Source organism: Sinocyclocheilus grahami, unplaced genomic scaffold (assembly GCF_001515645.1).
Source record: "Sinocyclocheilus grahami isolate Dianchi unplaced genomic scaffold, SAMN03320097.WGS_v1.1 scaffold50.1, whole genome shotgun sequence".
NCBI lineage: Eukaryota > Metazoa > Chordata > Actinopteri > Cypriniformes > Cyprinidae > Sinocyclocheilus > Sinocyclocheilus grahami.
In genome coordinates, this window is record NW_015505229.1 from 1,100,135 (window position 1) to 1,117,896 (window position 17,762).

The 17,762-nt window shown below is 36.6% G+C and overlaps 2 protein-coding genes across 5 annotated transcripts in view; both read right to left on the bottom strand.

Moving 5' to 3' along the window:
* LOC107583116 (serine/threonine-protein phosphatase 6 regulatory subunit 3-like) overlaps positions 1-4,255 on the bottom strand; it is a 21,318-nt gene extending 17,063 nt beyond the window's left edge. For 3 of the 4 annotated variants that reach the window (XM_016269224.1, XM_016269223.1, XM_016269222.1), the window contains exon 1: positions 4,062-4,255. The gene's annotated coding sequence lies outside the window, so the exon portion shown is untranslated. The remainder of the gene's footprint in view (positions 1-4,061) is intronic. The other variant, XM_016269225.1, reaches the window with a different exon arrangement.
* A 247-nt stretch (positions 4,256-4,502) lies between these two features.
* The window catches only part of LOC107583136 (low-density lipoprotein receptor-related protein 5-like), a 24,482-nt gene continuing 11,222 nt past the window's right edge, over positions 4,503-17,762 (bottom strand). The window contains exons 5-17 of the mRNA XM_016269250.1: positions 16,482-16,666; positions 16,042-16,365; positions 15,087-15,283; positions 14,431-14,633; positions 12,566-12,756; positions 10,921-11,130; positions 10,128-10,253; positions 9,781-10,017; positions 8,890-9,000; positions 8,548-8,781; positions 8,300-8,442; positions 4,651-4,671; positions 4,503-4,562 (exon numbers count right to left, since the gene is read on the bottom strand). Of these exons, the coding sequence (XP_016124736.1) occupies positions 4,503-4,562; positions 4,651-4,671; positions 8,300-8,442; positions 8,548-8,781; positions 8,890-9,000; positions 9,781-10,017; positions 10,128-10,253; positions 10,921-11,130; positions 12,566-12,756; positions 14,431-14,633; positions 15,087-15,283; positions 16,042-16,365; positions 16,482-16,666 (2,242 nt within the window). The remainder of the gene's footprint in view (positions 4,563-4,650; positions 4,672-8,299; positions 8,443-8,547; positions 8,782-8,889; positions 9,001-9,780; positions 10,018-10,127; positions 10,254-10,920; positions 11,131-12,565; positions 12,757-14,430; positions 14,634-15,086; positions 15,284-16,041; positions 16,366-16,481; positions 16,667-17,762) is intronic.

The window sequence follows — 17,762 nt, forward strand, 5'->3', positions numbered from 1 at the left end:
AAATATACTGCTGTATTTTTAATGTTGTGGGCCTATATTTCTGCTGGAGGTCCTGGACATCTTGATTAGATACATGGCATCTTTTATTCTATCAAATACCAACAGATAGGGCTGGACAATAATTCAATATCAATATGTATCGCGATATAATTTTTTTCCAATAACGGTGATATGATTTTTAAACACATTTCCGATATACATTACCAGTGTTTCCCATACATTGATTTATTTGTGGCGTTTGATTCATTGAATAATCATGAGCACTGCACGTTTCAAAATCAAAACACGTCGCGGGTGTTTTATATGAATGTATCTCTGAAGGGAACCGACTGTCTTCAGAATAGTTTAGATGGCATTTTTATCTGATAAAGTAGCGTTCATGAGCGGAGCTGCTTTGTTTACAGCCATTACTGGAGAAACCGTTAGTTCCACCGCTCTCACAGCGCCTCCTGCTGGCAGACAAGCAGTTTGCATTTTCAATAATAAACCCATTTCCAGCAACGTGCTTTTGTTGTTGCTCTATTTTTTTTGTTTTCTGAAGCAACTCGTTATCCTGGTTAATGCACGTTTCAATCTATAAGAATAATCAGCCTACACTACCAGTCAAAGGTTTTTGAACTGCAAGATTTTTAATAATTCTTAAAGAATTATCTTCAGTTCACCAAGCCTGCATTTATTTGATCCAAAATGCACCAAAAGCGGTAACATTTTGAAATATTTTTACTATTTAAAATAACTGCTTTCTATTTGAATACATTTTAAAATGTAATTTATTCATGTGATCAAAGCTGAATTTTCAGCATCATTACTCCAGTCTTCAGTGTCACATGATCCTTCAGCAATCATTTTAATATGCTGATTTGCTGATTATCAATATTTAAAAAAGTCGAGTAAATTTTTTCAGGATTCTTTGATGAATAGAAAGACCTAAAGATCAGCATTTATTCAAAAAGCATTGAATAAAAGGGTGCCGTTAATTTTGTCCAATGTGTATTAGAGAAAAACATTTGTCATAATGATATTCCCCCCCCCCCCATTTTAAATTCTTATTCTCCAATGAAAGGTTCGATTTATGTGAATTTATTTTAATAAAAGATCAAAATGATTAACAATGCAGATTTATTTTCACAGCCTTCTTTGATCATATTTACCAAGGGTGCCAATAATTCTGACCACGACTGTAAAACATAAGGAGATGTTTAAATTTTATTTTTTGTTTGATTGTTAAAATATATAAAAAATTAGTTGTTTGTCTTAATAAACTGGGCTAACTAAGAATACAGTGGTTAAATTTAAACATGTTTTTCTATTGCTCTGTTTTAAAAAATGTTACAAGAAATGTCAATAATTATCGATGCCGAACATGAAATATGAAAACATATATCGTTGATACATTTTTTAGTTATATCGCCCAGCCCTAGCTAAGAGATATCATTTTTTATTTAATGATAATATTGACACTGGGTATATCAACAAAAAATGGAATAGTGTACACTACTGCATAATGTTTTGGGGTCAATATGGTGGTCTAAGGTCAGGATTTAACATTAAATTGATCAAAACTGACAGTGAAAACAATGTTAAAAAATGAATATGTATATATTTTAGTATGTGTAGGCCTATATATTTTTCACAGTATTAGTGAGAAAAAAAAAAAAGGTAAAAAAAATTAAATCTTACCAACTCAAATCTTTTGAACAGTAGTAGTGCACATCTATGTAACTTCCAGAAAAAAAAATTATGGAAAACTAACTATACAAACCATCAAATTGATGGATGATTATCTGAAGCACATCCTCTGATACTGAACTCACTAGTCAGTGTAATCAAGTCAACTAATAAGTGACGCGTGCATAGCGCATTGAGGTTTAAATTAACATGTAGTGGTGAGCCAAATAGGACATCTATAATTATATGCATGCATTAAACAACACAGACACCACAGGTTCTATTCTGTAGTTGAGATCACTTGACTTATTTATATTAAGACTGTGCATAACACGGACGTATAAAAGACATTACAGAAACATGACATAATTTTGGCCAATAAACCTCTGCAACTGGATAAGGATTTTCAAAAATATTTAAATATTCAAACATAACTATAAGCATGCATTACTTTTTCATCTTTAAAGTAAGGAAATTTCACCTGCACTGAAAATTGAATGGTGCAAAAGGTAAAATTCAATGTTCAGTGTCAACATAACTTGGTTGTCAAGTAGGCCTACATCTTGCCACTTGCTTTGAATGACAGTCATTTCACCTTATATACCACTACTAAACTACTAGTTCTACTCAGCTGTCATCGAGTCGGTTCTGTGCACTTCAATAACTGTCTGGTTTGGTTCAGCTACAAAGCAGACATCAGAAGACTACAGAGAACGGTTCGGACTGCTGAAAGGATTATTGGTGCCCCCCTGCCTACCCTCCAAGAACTGTATACATCCAGAGTGAGGAAAAGGGCTCAGAAAATCACTCTGGATCCATCACATCCAAGCCATCTCCTTTTTGAACTTTTGCCATCTGGTCGGCTTTACAGAGCACCCAATACCAGGACAGCCAGGCACAAGAACAGTTTCTTTCCCCAGGCAATCTACCTCATGAACAGTTAATGTTCTCCCATTGTGCAATTAAAGTATGTGCAATAACCTTATACTTATTTATCACCCTAAATCCTAGTACATCCCTACAACTTTATTTTATTCCTATTCTATCGCTAGCACACCTGTACATACAATTTATTCTTTTTTTGTGGTTTATATTTATGCATGTGTATTTTATTCACATCTTATTTTTATTATCCGTGTGTTGTTGTTGTCTCCGTGTACTGGAAGCTTGTGACACTATAACAAATTCCTTGTATGTGCAAACATACTTGGCAATAAAGCTCTTTCTGATTCTGATCTGTGATTTACTGGTTTCTTCCTACCTCACGTAGCATTTCCAGACATTTACATTCAGTCCAAGTCTTTCCAGGTTCACTTCAGCAGACTTTATCTAGTGCAAAAGGGTCAAAGAACAAAGTACACTAGATACTTTGAACACCTGTACCATTCAGCTTGAGTAACTCTGGGCTGAAGAAAATCCTTGTGACACCCTCTCAGGGTCTATAAAAAGTGTTGCCAAACCTCTCCAGCATCCCAGAGGCCACAACACCACCACAAGTCCCCCAGTTGCACTCAGAATCGAGCCTGCAAAGATGAACTGCCTAACTGGACCATAAAGCATGCTGCCATGTCTGCTAGACTGTTTACAAGAGTGAGCGATCTGCTCATGCTTACAGTCTACTATGAGCTTTCACATGTAATCACATCACACTAAGTCTAGAAATAAACAGCTGTGAGGTTTTAGTGATCTTTATGTGGATGGGCCATAATAAAGGCAAATACACAGATCTGAGATCAGCACATGCAGTAAACAACTCTACAGAGATTGAGAACTGTGTTCAAAATCTACACTGAAATAAGGTATTATATTAAAAAAATCACCACATTTTATACCCCATTTCTATCATTTTAAACTAACCTTCGAGGATCCTTATAAAACACATTAACAACTGTTGTATATGAAAACTTAAAAGCAGTCCTGGCTCCAAAACATGATCTTAAAAGCTCAATTAATATTTCCAGAAGGCTTTTGTGTTTGTGTTCAGGCTGTGTCTCAATCCCCATTGAACTGCCTAACGTTACCTAGCACCACAAGCGCGTTCGAACATTCCAATGCAACCTTCATATGCACTTACACTGACCAAAAACGTTGTCTGTCTGGACAACTCACTAGGATTTGACAAACAGCCTTTGTGTCTGACTTTCTGAAGTTTTTCGGTATGTCAGGCCCCGGCATTCACCGACACTGAGCTTCCGCCAGCGCAATCTTACAGACCTGACACCTTCTTACAGTCTGTGCTGGTTTAAATATGTAGTAGTCCCGCTAAATGTTGGAATAATTTAGTTTCATGTAAGAAAAGGTTGGAAATATACCCTGTTCTGGCTCGGCAAAACAGAGAAGTGGTAACTGGCTAACGCTAAGCTAACAGAGACACACACAACACAAATACGTACCGATTAAGAAAGCGGAATACTGCCAAAGCCCGGCATGAAGACTGGCGAAGCTTTGGATAAAACGGTCACCGGAATAAGTAAAGAAAAAATGAGGCGAGGTATGAAAGAATGAGGTGTTTACAACAGATTGTGACAGGCGCGAAAAGGGAGACCATCAGAGTTCACTTTTCAAGATGGCTGCGTTTTCAACTTCAACAGCCCCAACCCCCACCTGAGGTAGCGGAGCTGTCAATCAAACCCCACTGCTGCGCGCTGATTGGCTACAGTGAATGTCAACTAAAGCTGGTCGTGTTTGTAAATCTCGGACTGTGTGGGGTAAATCTTCGATTTAGAAACGCCACGAAACCAGAGATGATCTTTACAACCGTGTGCTCTTTGTGGCAATTCAATTAATGCTATAATTATACATTTTAGAGGCAATATTTAAGTGGAATGAAATCATTAAGACACACCCACAGCAGTGAAGGCCAATAGAATTGAGCTGGATTTAAAGTCGCACGTCTGATTGGATCAGGAAAATGTCAATCAAGTACCGAATTCAAAACTAAAAGTACAGCGATATCAAAACGCACAAAATGCTTTGTCTTACCTTCTTTGTGAGCGCTTGTCCCTTGAACGGATTTCTTACATTTCAACATATCAAAGATATAAAGACAACGCGGTTATAGTTATATTATTTACAACGTTGCACAAAGCAGCCTGTTCACAGTGTCGCTTTCAGAATTGCTTTAACCGGCTCGTTACTTGCAACGCCCTAGCAACAATAAGACGTCACGGTGATTGACATGCTGGTGGTCCAATCAGCTACCAGTGCGTGAAGCACATATTACTGAATGGAGCATCTAGCTTGCCTCAAGAAAGGCATTATTTCAAATGTCAAACCAACATGAAATTGATTGCATAAAACAGGCGTAAACTATCAACTAATAAACTATACCTTTTAACGTGTGTGTGTTATATACATATTGAGATGAAATTTTGTTATTGACCAAATACTTATTTTCGACCATAATTTGCAAATAAATTCTTTAAAAATCCTACAATGTGATTTTCTGGATTTTTTTTCTCATTTTGTCTCTCATAGTTGAGGTATACCTATGATGAAAATTACAGGCCTCTCTCATCTTTTTAAGTGGGAGAACTTGCACAATTGGTGGCTGACTAAATACTTTTTTTCCCCACTGTATATATATAACACACATGTTAAAAGGGATAGTTCATGAAATTAAATAAATAAATACATTCATTAATTTCTGGGTGAACTATCCCCTATAGGAGAATCTGCTCTATCTTTCTACAGTTTTTTTTTTCTTTTTTTCTATGTGTTTAAGTGTTTCAATTTCTTGAGCCCGTTGATAAAATATGGGTCAAGAGGTCCGGGGCTCATCTCTGTGCTCTATGTCGGTATGCAGACAGGCAATTATGGGTTTAGGGTAGCATGTCAAATAAGATCTGACATGTGGCCCTTATGTTAAATGTGATGCATAAATCTACAGCGTCAGGCTGTGGCACTGATCTGTTACAGCTGATGACGGCTGCATTTCAGACATGCATGATTCTGTGCTGCATGTTCCAGAAGCACAACAACATCTGCAATGGATTCATTGTATAGAGTAAAAGCAGCACGATTTACTTTCTTTCATATGCGTTAAATTAACCCTATGATTCCATTGCGTTTCCACTGTGTCTGATTACAGACTGCCATGTGGGTTTCTATGACAAAAACCATGATTTTACTGAAGTGGTGTTGCTCTGTGAAAAAAAGAAAAAAAAAAAATCCAACATGTGCATATGATTGTCTAGCAAAATCCCTCCACATGCAGAGAGGGGGGTATACACACACACACATATATATATATATATATATACAGTATATGCCACTTTTTTACATTTGAGCCCTTGCCCCTTGCCCCCTCTCTGCACTGAAGATCATGAAAATCGTGTAAACTAAATGTTAAGATGTATTGTGGGCTTCTGGGGCCGTGCGAAAGATGCTTCTCATGTCTTCTTTCATCAGACAGAGGCAGTTATCACGATTATGATCCAGCTTTTTGTTCTCTTTATATATCTGCTGCATGTACTGGCAGGCACACCATTGTGAAACAAGCAGCTCTCAGATGAACAACACTCAAAGGAATGAAATATGAAGATTTGCGCAAAGAATTGCATGCAAGGGAATTATATATTTGGGGTCATTAATCACAGACTAATTAGCATGGTGATTATATATACACCGACATTTATTTTTATTTTGGTTTTAGTATATTTAAATTTAATATATTTCTTTCAGTTTTGAAAAAATGGTGTAGGATTTACTCAGAAATTGCTAGTAAATTTTACATTTACAAAAATGGCAAGTAACACATTACATTAAATGTAACATTTTTAAGCAGAACAACTGAAATAGTATTTTTTTTTTTTTTGTAAAACGTACTCTAAAAATATTTGCTGTGCCTGACGGCTGATCAATAAAAATAATAAATAGAAAAATGAGAAAACCTAAGCTTTCAGCATTTTGAAATGTAACATTATTTAGCTGCCCCCCCCACAATTTTCAGGTTTTATTGTTTTTATAGAAACATTTTGTCCCCGCAATTTAGGCCAAACATGGTCCACACACATGTACTGTAGCTACACACACTTTTTTTGTTGTTTTTTTGAACATATAATCAGAAGATCCAGGATGCTGGCGTGCTTTTCCTCCTGACATGTTCCTGACGTGAGCCTGTTCTCAGGTGTGTTTTTAGCTCTTTAGCTCTCACTGCGTGGATCATAAACAAAGACAGACAGATGGGTACATGGAGGGGTGTCGACATCTCCCCTCCCCCCTCAGCCCAGTCAGAAGCCTCACAACAGGTGTTCACTTCTGCCAAGGGCTGAAGATGGGCCTTGAAGATGAACAATGAGAAAGGAGAATGTACATTTAGTTCCCAACTGCAGCTAAACTTTGGACCCCATTTTTGGACCCCAAAAGTGACATTTGTAATACATTCATATAATGAAATAAGCTTATATACTGTATATATATATATGTGTGTGTGTGTGTGTTAATTATGTTTAAATTGATAAAAACCTATTTGTTTTATTTAAATCTAATTTACTTTTCTCCTATTTTTTTTGTATTTCTATTTGTTATTATTATATCATTATTGTTGCTGATATTTATTTTGGTGTGAAACATTACACTAACATTAAATACCGAAATAAGGTATTAATATGAGTGGTGAGGAGGGCCATACCAACATAATTTTTTAGTTCCATTTTTTCCACATGATGGCAGCGGAAGACAAATCTCCTGAAATCCCGATCGGACTCATGGCAATGATCAAACACACATTTATTCGTACCTATCTACCTACCTATCAGCATATCTACCCTGCCATACCAGATATTTGAGCTAATAAAAGCACATTAGCATACCTACCCTACCATACCGGACATTTGAGCTATCTACCTTCCTATCTACCTACCTATCAGCATATCTACCCTGCCATACCAGATATTTGAGCTATCTAATTAAAAGCACATCAACATACCTACATTTAAGCCATCTACCTTCCTATCTACCTACCTTCCTACCTATCAGCATATCTACACAAACTCTCCAGATATTTAAGCTACCTACCTATCAGCATATCTACCCTGCCATACCATCTATTTGAGCTATCTCTCTACCTACCCTTCCTACCTACCAGCATATCTACTCCACCATACCAGATATTTGAGCTATCTACCTAAAAGCACATCAACATACCTACCCTACTATACTGGACATTTGAGCTATCTACCTTCCTATCTACCTACCTTCCTACCTTTCAGTATATCTACCCTAACTATCCAGATATTTCAGCTACATGCATATCAGCATATCTACCCTACCATTTCAGATATGAGCTGTCAACCTTCCTACTGACAAATCTACCCAGGGCTTCTACCTACCCTTTTTTTTTTCCGAGAACAGGTTGAATATATGTTAAAAAATGTTGATTTGTTTTTGGTTTTTGTTTATTGGTACTTATTTGTATATTTATTATGTGTTTTTTCCTTTTGTATTTTTAATAGTTTGAAATAAAATACAAAAAAAAAAAAAAAAAAAAAAAAAGTTAAGGCATAAACCACAACAAACCAGACAATATAAAATACATCAATGAGCATTTAACTTAAAATACAAACACCTTTTTTCCTACAATGAAGTAAACAATAAACAATAACAATAAACTGATAAAATAGAATAGTACCTGAGGGTAAAAGGCTCCTTTGGTGCTGGAAGAGCTACTGGATGATGCTCCCGTCACATGGTTCCTGTCGTAGAGAGGTGCCCCACTGCTACTGCTGCCCATGAGACTCACTGAGCTTATCATGGACTTCCCACAGGAAATACCTGCGACACAGCGAGACAGACTCGTCACACACTAAAGACTCATCACAGGCAGAGACATTATTCACCTTAACAGACTGCAGCAGCTATCAAACAGCAGACCTTTACCTGTAAAATTACCGTGCTGTGAATTTGTGGGTGCAATGAAGTTGAGGGGCACGTGAGGGGTCCCGCTGATGTATTCATGTGGAAAGCCTCCATTAGGTCCCTTGTAATGGCGACACACAACTCTCTGACACACAAAACACATGCCTCCCATCACAAAGACCGAGAGGATGATGCCGATGACGGGGCCGATGGTGCTGGTGTGACGCGGAATGTCGTTAGGGGTCGAAGGGAAATCTGTGAATAAGCCAAACAGGGATAAATATGTCTTGGAGGCAATGTTACATTGAAGTTATGGGATGCACGGTCAAACAACTTGTGCTTTTTTTGGTATGGTAAACTTACCACAGAAAAGCTCGTCAGATTTGTCGGCACAGTCTGCGAAGGAGTCACACTGCTGTTTCTTCAGAATACACTGGTTGTTGCCACACCGGAACTGATTAGGCATGCAAATAGCTAATGGGAAAAAAGTGCGAGGACAGATCAGTGACTGACACAACTAGTTTATAAAAATCAAGGAAGTGAAAAATGAAGCAGCATAAATTTATGAATGCAAAACATTAGATTCAGTGTTTCATATAAGAATTTGCTTTTTTTTTAGAAGACAGTTTTAAAATGTACAACAAATGTCTAAAACTCAAGTTGTGGATGTGTCTGTAACTATACACTGTCATATGAACACCAGTCACTAATTTATTTTTTCAAGAGATATACAACAATACAACTGCTTTTCAGCTCAATTCAATTTGGACATAATAAACTGGGGTTCATTAAATGACTCAAGTGAATCATTTGAGCCAGTTCAGTGAGTCTGATCGATTCATTAAATAAGACAGAGAGATGAGTCCTGTTTCAGAATAATTTTTACTGATTCATACAAGAAACTATCGATTTATTTGCAAAAAGTTTGTTTTGAGGACAGCACAATGTTGTGTTGACTATTTAGTACTTTGTGACACCCAGTCATACTCTCTTATACACAGTGTGTTTCACATTTTTGTACTTCCAAAAAATAAAAAAAGAGAGCTGCTTGTCTGGCTCGTCATGCTCTTTTAGCCATAATATCTAAGAACCAGCAATCCAAGATTTTGAATGTTTATTAAAACCCTGTTCAAATATGAATTGCAATTTTATTTGGCCAAAATGTGCACCTCAAGATTGTGTTTTTACAGAATCAGTCACAGGTGGAAATTCTGGTAAATCAGCAGGTTCAAAGTGCGTAACAGTTGGACATACTGTCGCAATCCTGTTCATCAGAGCCGTCCGCGCAGTCGGGCTCTCCGTTGCAGCGCAGCTGGGAGTCCACGCATTGGCCTTTGTCGCACTGGAACTGGAGTTCGGAGCAGATGGGGCAGTTCATCTCGTCGCTGTGGTCTGCGCACTCAGCGATGCCATCACAGCGCCACGCCATGGGGATGCAGTCAATCTCGCCAGTAGCGCAGGTGAACTGCTCACTAGAGCAGGTGGGAGGCTCTGAGGGGGGTTATGGGTAAATATGTGATCAGCACAGATGCATCAAATCCGATTGGTGCATTTTCAGTTACATGCTACAGATACATGTGTGCATATATGTTAAAATGTACCTCCACAGCTGAGCAGATTTTGAAGCAGCACCAGGTGCATGGGACACGAGCAGCGTGGCGTCCCGTCGCCCTTAGCGATGCAGATGTGGGAGCAATCTCCGTTGTTACGGGAACAAGGATGGGATGCTGTTAGAAAGATCAAAGGATAATTCAACTCTTTAATCACAGGAACTCTGAGGCCACATGGTCTTTATGTGAACCAATTTGGACAACATATGATTTTTGCAACTCAACTGGTTAAAACACTCAACTACCAGTGGAAATTCGTTTAGATGTTGTTGATTAGTCTGACAATTCATAAAGGTAGCTAAAGAAGAAACTGGGCTCTTTTTATAGGTTTCAAGACAAGCAAGCAAAATATGCATATTTTTTGCAAACAAAATTATACATACTGTTAAATTACTTAAATTAATCTTAAATACATGACTGAATATAATTTAGGATTAAATTTAATATTATAACTAAAAATGAATCCATAAGATAAATAATATAATACATTCTAATTTAAGTTACAATCATTTAATTGAAATGTCATTCAAATATAATTTAATGAATATAATGTATTAATCATATATTTATATTATTGTACTATAGTAGATCATTATATTTTAGAAGTATAGTAAGTGACAGAAGACCTTTCCGTTCTGTCATCCATAAAGTAAATAATATAATAAATGAGATAAATAAATAAATAGATTAGACTAGACTAGACTAGACAGGTAGCGTACAAGGTTTTCGGAACAAAGCTAATGTGTTATCATTTTAAAAATATAACAAACATCTGTGAATTTACCAAACTCCTCTGGTTCCACGTACTCCACCGCGTGGATGCCGGTCAAGTATTGGAGTCGCCCCTGAATGCGGGTCCTCTTCTCTCCGGTCAGCTTGTCCACGCATTCGATCATCTGCTGCTGTTTATCGATCCAGTACAGGTGATCGCCCAACACAGTCAGACCGACAGGCTGAAGGATGTTGGAGTCCTGGAGAACGATACGATTGGCCCCTGGGAAGCAAACAAAGAGATCCACAGAGTCATAATTCAGGATTTTCTACTGTGTCACGTTCTAAACCATATCTTTTCAGCCTTTGTGTTGGTCATTTGGCTGCAAAATGGAAAGTTCTGTTACGCAAGCATATTAGCCGTGGCTTAAGGTGTGACCATTTGTCTTATGCTAACATCAAACATCAGAGCTCAGCATCTGGAGAGACTTTGCTTTCTGGCAGCTCATTGGCAATAACAAAGTGATAGAGTGATTTTCAGTGACGAAGGCACTTAAATAACCTCAGAAGAATGAACTAAGTTATAGTCCATCAAATTCTTCATTAGAGCTTTGTCAATGTATATACCATGTTTAGACAACACAGACTATACTGTTTTGATTAGTTTAGACTAGATGGTATTGATAATATGCAGCATAAGTATAGACAGTGCCTGGCCTGCGCTCTCTGTTTGTATTTGTTTGGTTTCCATAGCTCTGTCATTTGACATGTTTAGAAGATCAAATCTCATTGGAGAGGTCAGAAACTTGTCCTTGTTTCACATGGTGTTCCAGAATACTGCAGAACTGATTGCAATCAATTTGCCCACGGGCGATACAATACAAGACAAGAAACAAAAACATTCTGAACATGAGATTCAGTGACATGTATGGCTACGTGACGAGTGAAAAGACCTAATCTTTCTGACAACAAAATTCATCTTCAAAATAAATGATTATCATTTGAGTTGTATGGGAACATTTTGTTTTTCAAGTCTTAAATCATGACATTTTGGTACAACATTAAAAGCAACACAATGTTCGTTATTATAATTGTACAGATCTATTTTACATTACTTTTGTGTAAAAATAACTCATTTTATTTTTAAAACTCACAAGTTCACAAATTGTTATGCTGATAATTAGGAATGCACAATATATTGTTATTTTACCATTATTCATACACCATTATAATATTCATTAATATTTTGAATTAGCTTTTATTTTAACATTTTAATTGTCAAAAAATGTTTTATGTGCTTTTGACAGTTTTATTATTTTTCTTTATATTTTAAAATATTTCAGTTTTAGTAATTTTTGTACTTCAACCTTATTTCCGTTAGTAGCAAAAGCAACATTTCTAATGTTTAATTATTTTTAAGTTTGATCTAATATTTCAGTTACGAAATTAATGATATTAGTTATGGATATATATGGATATTTTATGGATATTTACAGTAATTTTGCATGTTCATTTCCCCTATTTGTACATTTAGGAATAGAAGCATTTTCATCTGTGGACTTTTGAATCCCCCAGTGTATTTTAAAAAATAAGTAATCATACCTTTTAAAATAAATTCTATATATTCAATGTATTAGATGACGTTCTCAATTCAGGTTCACATTTAACTACCATATATACACCATTAGATATGCAAGCAAAAATATAGTAGTATTTACCAGACAGATCACTGCTCTCAATCCGTTTCAGGTCCGCGTCCACCCAGAACAGTTTGCCCAACTTGTTGTCCAAAGCCAGTGCCACAGGGCGGATCAAACCGGTTGTGAAAAGGGATTCACGCTCCGTCCCATCCAAAGACGCACCTTCGATTTTAGCCGAACGATCCTGGACAGTAGTGAAATACATGTAGCTGTGGGGGAAAAAAGGTTTGGAAGTTACATACCATTTTCCTAATAAAAAAAAATGTAGTAAAAATGTGACAAAAATGTGGGGCAAAGTGACTTTAATTGGATTATACAAACATCTTTCAAGATCTTTCAACATTTAATGAAAGTGTTTGTAGTAATTTATGTTATTGCATTGCATAACAAACACATGATCTGTAGGAATGTATAAACACTCATTTGTTGAACAGAGGGAACAACTTTGATGGGGGCATGTTGTTTTGACTGTGTGGGAGAATTGGTGTATATCTTCACACATCCCAAAAGCCCTTTAGTCCTAATGTTATGTCTAGACTAGTTTGTGATAACTAATCAAAGGTGTGTTTGCTCCTTTTGTTTTCAGACACTGTCTGGGAAACCCACAACGTGCATCTGTTAGCAATTTTGTTTGGATGAAAAAAACAGAATGCCGATATTGATATCGTAGAGTACAGTGCTTGATTGTCTTTAAAAATGAGACAATCAAAACTGAAACTATCACAGCAACAAAGCAAACCACTTTTAAAAAAACAGTTACTTCCTTTGGGAAAAGTTTGGAGTATTTACATTATATGTGATGTATTTCCAATGTTAAGATGGGAACAGAAGAAATGAATAAACCTCAATATTGGTTTGGCTGATGGATCTGAAGATGCCTTCTCTGAGTCAGAGTACTATGGAGTGTTATGTACTCGTTCAACGTCTGCCAATGTCTGACTTAAGCGTGGGGAATGTAGCATATTGTGTATTAAATTTCCCACCTGCAACGTTAAACAAATCCTTATGTGAACATCTTTCAAGATGTTTTGATCCTCAACGATCTGAAAATCGAAATAAAGCAATGCTTCGTCAATTTCACGAGATTTTGAGGTTGGCGGATTTGACGGCATTTTGGATCCAAATCTAATGACTACTTATGCGTGAAGTAAACAAACAAACTTTTAGAGAGGATCAATTCAAGATATTGACCAGAACAAATCAGGCACACCGAACGAAGAGGTTATCATGTGAATTAGAAACTAAATCACACAAAAATTTCTTTAATCCAGCATCAAGTGGATAATTTTTGTTAATTGAAAATGTTAAAATAAAATATTAAATGAAAGCCTAAAACTTTAAATAATTAGAAATTGTATAAAATGGTTATGGTTTTTGTGCCATAATTTGTCTGTCCTGCCACTCTCACGGGAGAAGTCCCCTCCACCCAACTCATTCGAGGCTGTGAGGGTGAGACGTAAATAGAAAACTCACTGATGACGGTCACACTAACAAAGGGACACACAATTACAGTGCATGCAGCCAACGCCTGCGAATGGTCGACTCGCTAGTGAGAGCCGCAGCACGGGGACCACAGAGGGCCATCTGTTCTACATATCTGGCTATTGGAGAGGCCTGGATGGAATCAAGAGTTTTCCTACAGTATGAAAGAAATGGCAAAGTGCCCCATCATTAGAGTATCCAATTCAGTGCCGTAATTTCAAGTCAGCCGGCCATAAATCAATAAACATTTGATAAGGTGCTGTTACATTTATGGAAAGGAGCCAAACCAAAGTTGAATAATAAAATCTGGCCCTGAGGTTATGGATGAACAGTTAAATTTAATGCAGGTTGTAATGATAATGACATGCCCTATATTTTATTTAGCTAATTAATGATCGTACCCTTTCTCAGCATTCACCACGATAGCGCGAGGCTTGTCCACGTCATCCTTCAGGACCTCCCCGATCACATGGCCGTTCATGCGATGGATGTTGATGGTGTTGGTGGTCTCGCAGGTCCAGTAGACGGTGCGACTGTAGGGGTCCAGACTCAAGTCATGAGGCTGCTTTGGGTGGAGGTTGGTTGGGGTCATCACTGTGGACTCCTGGATAATTCAGACCAATTTAAATTAGAACTAATATAACTAATCTTAGAGCTAATATATAATTACATATGCTGAATAATTAATCAAATTAACCACAAATAATTCATTTATCATATCACATCACATAATAATTTTATGAAAATAATGTGAAAATAAATGGTTTTAAATATAAAATATTTAAATTATTTATTCAAATAAATTAATAATAATAATTATTATTAGTTAATACTAAGAAATTATTATTATTATTATTATGTTGATAATAGCAAATATTGGTCCACTGATCCACTTTTTGCATTTTCTTAATTTTGTAATAGTACTACTAATAAAAATAGATTCTTCAAATAATATTCAATTAAATAACAATAAATATAGTATAAATATTTAATAATAGATATAGTGAGTATACTGTTATGATCAAGTAACATCAACATTGTTTGACTGAACAGTCACCTGACTGCCATCGTCTCGGGCACTGCGGATGTTTTGTCGGCCATCCACCCAGTAGACCAGGCGTTCCAGAGGGTCGAAGCTGATGGCACGCAAGTTCTTCATAACGTGGATGGGTAGAATCATGTCTGGACTCTGTTCTCCCAGGACCATTCGACTGATGGAGCTCTTCTGGCTGAAGAGCAGGAAGCTAGAGGGCGCTGTTGAGCAAAACAAGAGGAAGGCGAGAATAAGGGATCCAAACAAAGTTATAGGAGCACAGGTCAACAATGGACTTTTTTTGCCAGCTCCATTCCTCTGATCAAAAGGTGAAGGTCAGCTAAATGCAATCATACGAACTAAACGCAATCAGCCTTTCCCTCCAGGCTATGAAAGGATGAAAAACAAGAGGGAGTAAAAACACAAGTAGAAACACATTAGCGCTGCCAAGACCTCTGCACTCTTGGCCAATTGCTCTCACCGTGCTCCCTGGCGTGCTTGTTTAATCCAAGTTCTGTCATTTTTAAGCTTATAAGGAATTAAATGCATATGACTGAGTTTTGAATGGCCGGGAGCCATTGTTTTCTAATGCCATTTCAATCTGCCAACTGCATCTTAAAACCCATGACTCACTTTAATGTCGTTAAAACCCAGTGAACTTTATGGCTGGGAGACTATAGATTACTTTACCCCTGATGGCTGCTAAAATCTCCAAACAGTGCATTTTAATTGGGGTTCAGCGATAAGAACAATATTATGAAATAATAATAATAATAATCATTAGTAGTAGTAGTATAAAGTATAAACATTCTATATATGTTTATACAACAGTAGTAATAATAGTAAATATAATATTTATAATTTATTAATTTTTTACTGTTGAGCCATAAAATAATTAGAAGCCAAAGGAGGAACAATGGTACAAAATGTAGCGACTCTGAACACTTTCTCTTCTAAAACCATCTACACCAAAACTCACAGCTGCAGTTGCGTTCGTTTGCCTCTAGGGTGTAGTGGGAAGCGCAGCGGCACTGGGCTCCAGAAGGTGATGCTAGACAGAGGTGGGCGCAGTGGCCGTTGTTCTGCGAACACTCGTTGGCGCCATCTTGTCTGGAGGAGTGGAAAACCAGGATGTCCATGACATACTCCAGGTGCCCTTGTACCACCGTTCGGTTCAAGCCACTGCGTTTGTCTGCCCGCTCGATGCTGCGCAGGTTCCAGTCAGTCCAGTAGATGTAATCGCGATACTGGGTCAAGCCAAAAGGATGAGGAAGATCGTCGGCCACTATCTCTCTCTGCAAACCTAAGGATGATAAACAATGCTTTTAGTTGATTAAAGTTGGTTGGAGGGTCTAATATTGTATGGTTTAAGAGGCATTTCTGATGATTGTGGGATTTTTAAAACCTATGAATTGTCACCTTGCATGTTTGTTGACTCAATCATGCAGGTGTCCAGGTCTGTCCAGTAGAGCCGCTGATCAATGAAGTCTATTGTGAGTCCATTGGCTCGGCCCACTTTGTCCACCAAAGTCACAATGTTACTGCCGTCCATGTGAGCTCGAGCTATCCTGGGTCGACCTCCCCATTCGGTCCAGTACATGTACCTTTAAACACAAAACATTTACATTTATAAACTAAATACATGTACTATTAATTTATTAGTCATTTTTATTTGTTATATAATTAATATAATAATATTTATTAATCATACATTAAAACATTTAATTATTAATAATTAATAACAAATAAAGAAATCATAAAAAATATAAATAAATTAACATATATAACATATACATAAAAATATAGTGCATGAATGAACGGCAAATGAATGTTTAATCCTGACTATGTAAAAAAATGAAAATAAATAAAAAATACAATAAAAAATAATGCACTATTTATTTATTAGTCATTTTATTTGCTATGTAATTAATTTAGTTATTATATTATATGAATTAACCATACATTAATACATATTCAATAAATAAGCATTAATGACATATAAAAATGATATATTAGACACTGAAGTTATTAATATTTATACAAAATATTATATATTTATAAATAACTAATTTATAAAATACAATGAATAAATTGTCTAGCTACAGCAAATTAAATATTTGTATTTGCTATATAATTATTAATATAACATGAATTATATTGATTAATCATATTAATTAATAAACATTTAATTAATAATCATTAATAACAAAAATAGATAAATGTTGCTTGATATTAAAGTTATTATAATATTTATACATAATACTTAAAAACAATAATATTCATATGTATTAGTTTAAATTAAAATCAAATAAATGTTTAGTCTAGCTACAGCAAAAGCTTGTTGGCTGAGCTGCCAATGTTAAACAAAGCAAATATTACTTTTCCCTCTATCGGGTGCGCAAGCAGTGAAAAGCACACCTAACCAACCCCTCAGCCCACTCAATACACCACTGGGCTAAAAGTCAACTGAGTCAACACCTCTCAGTGTTAAGGTGAAAAGAGACAATGCTGAAGAATGCGTTGGCTAATAGAGGCAGTCGTGCCTCAGAAGCCACAGGAATGCCTGCTGGGCGCTGGAGGACATGACTTCACTCCTCTGAGCCACATGCAGGGCTTGCAGCATGTTGGCACTTGTCTTCTGCCACACATACAACTTGATGCCCCGAGGACGCACTGTAATACCAATGGGTGTGTCTGTGT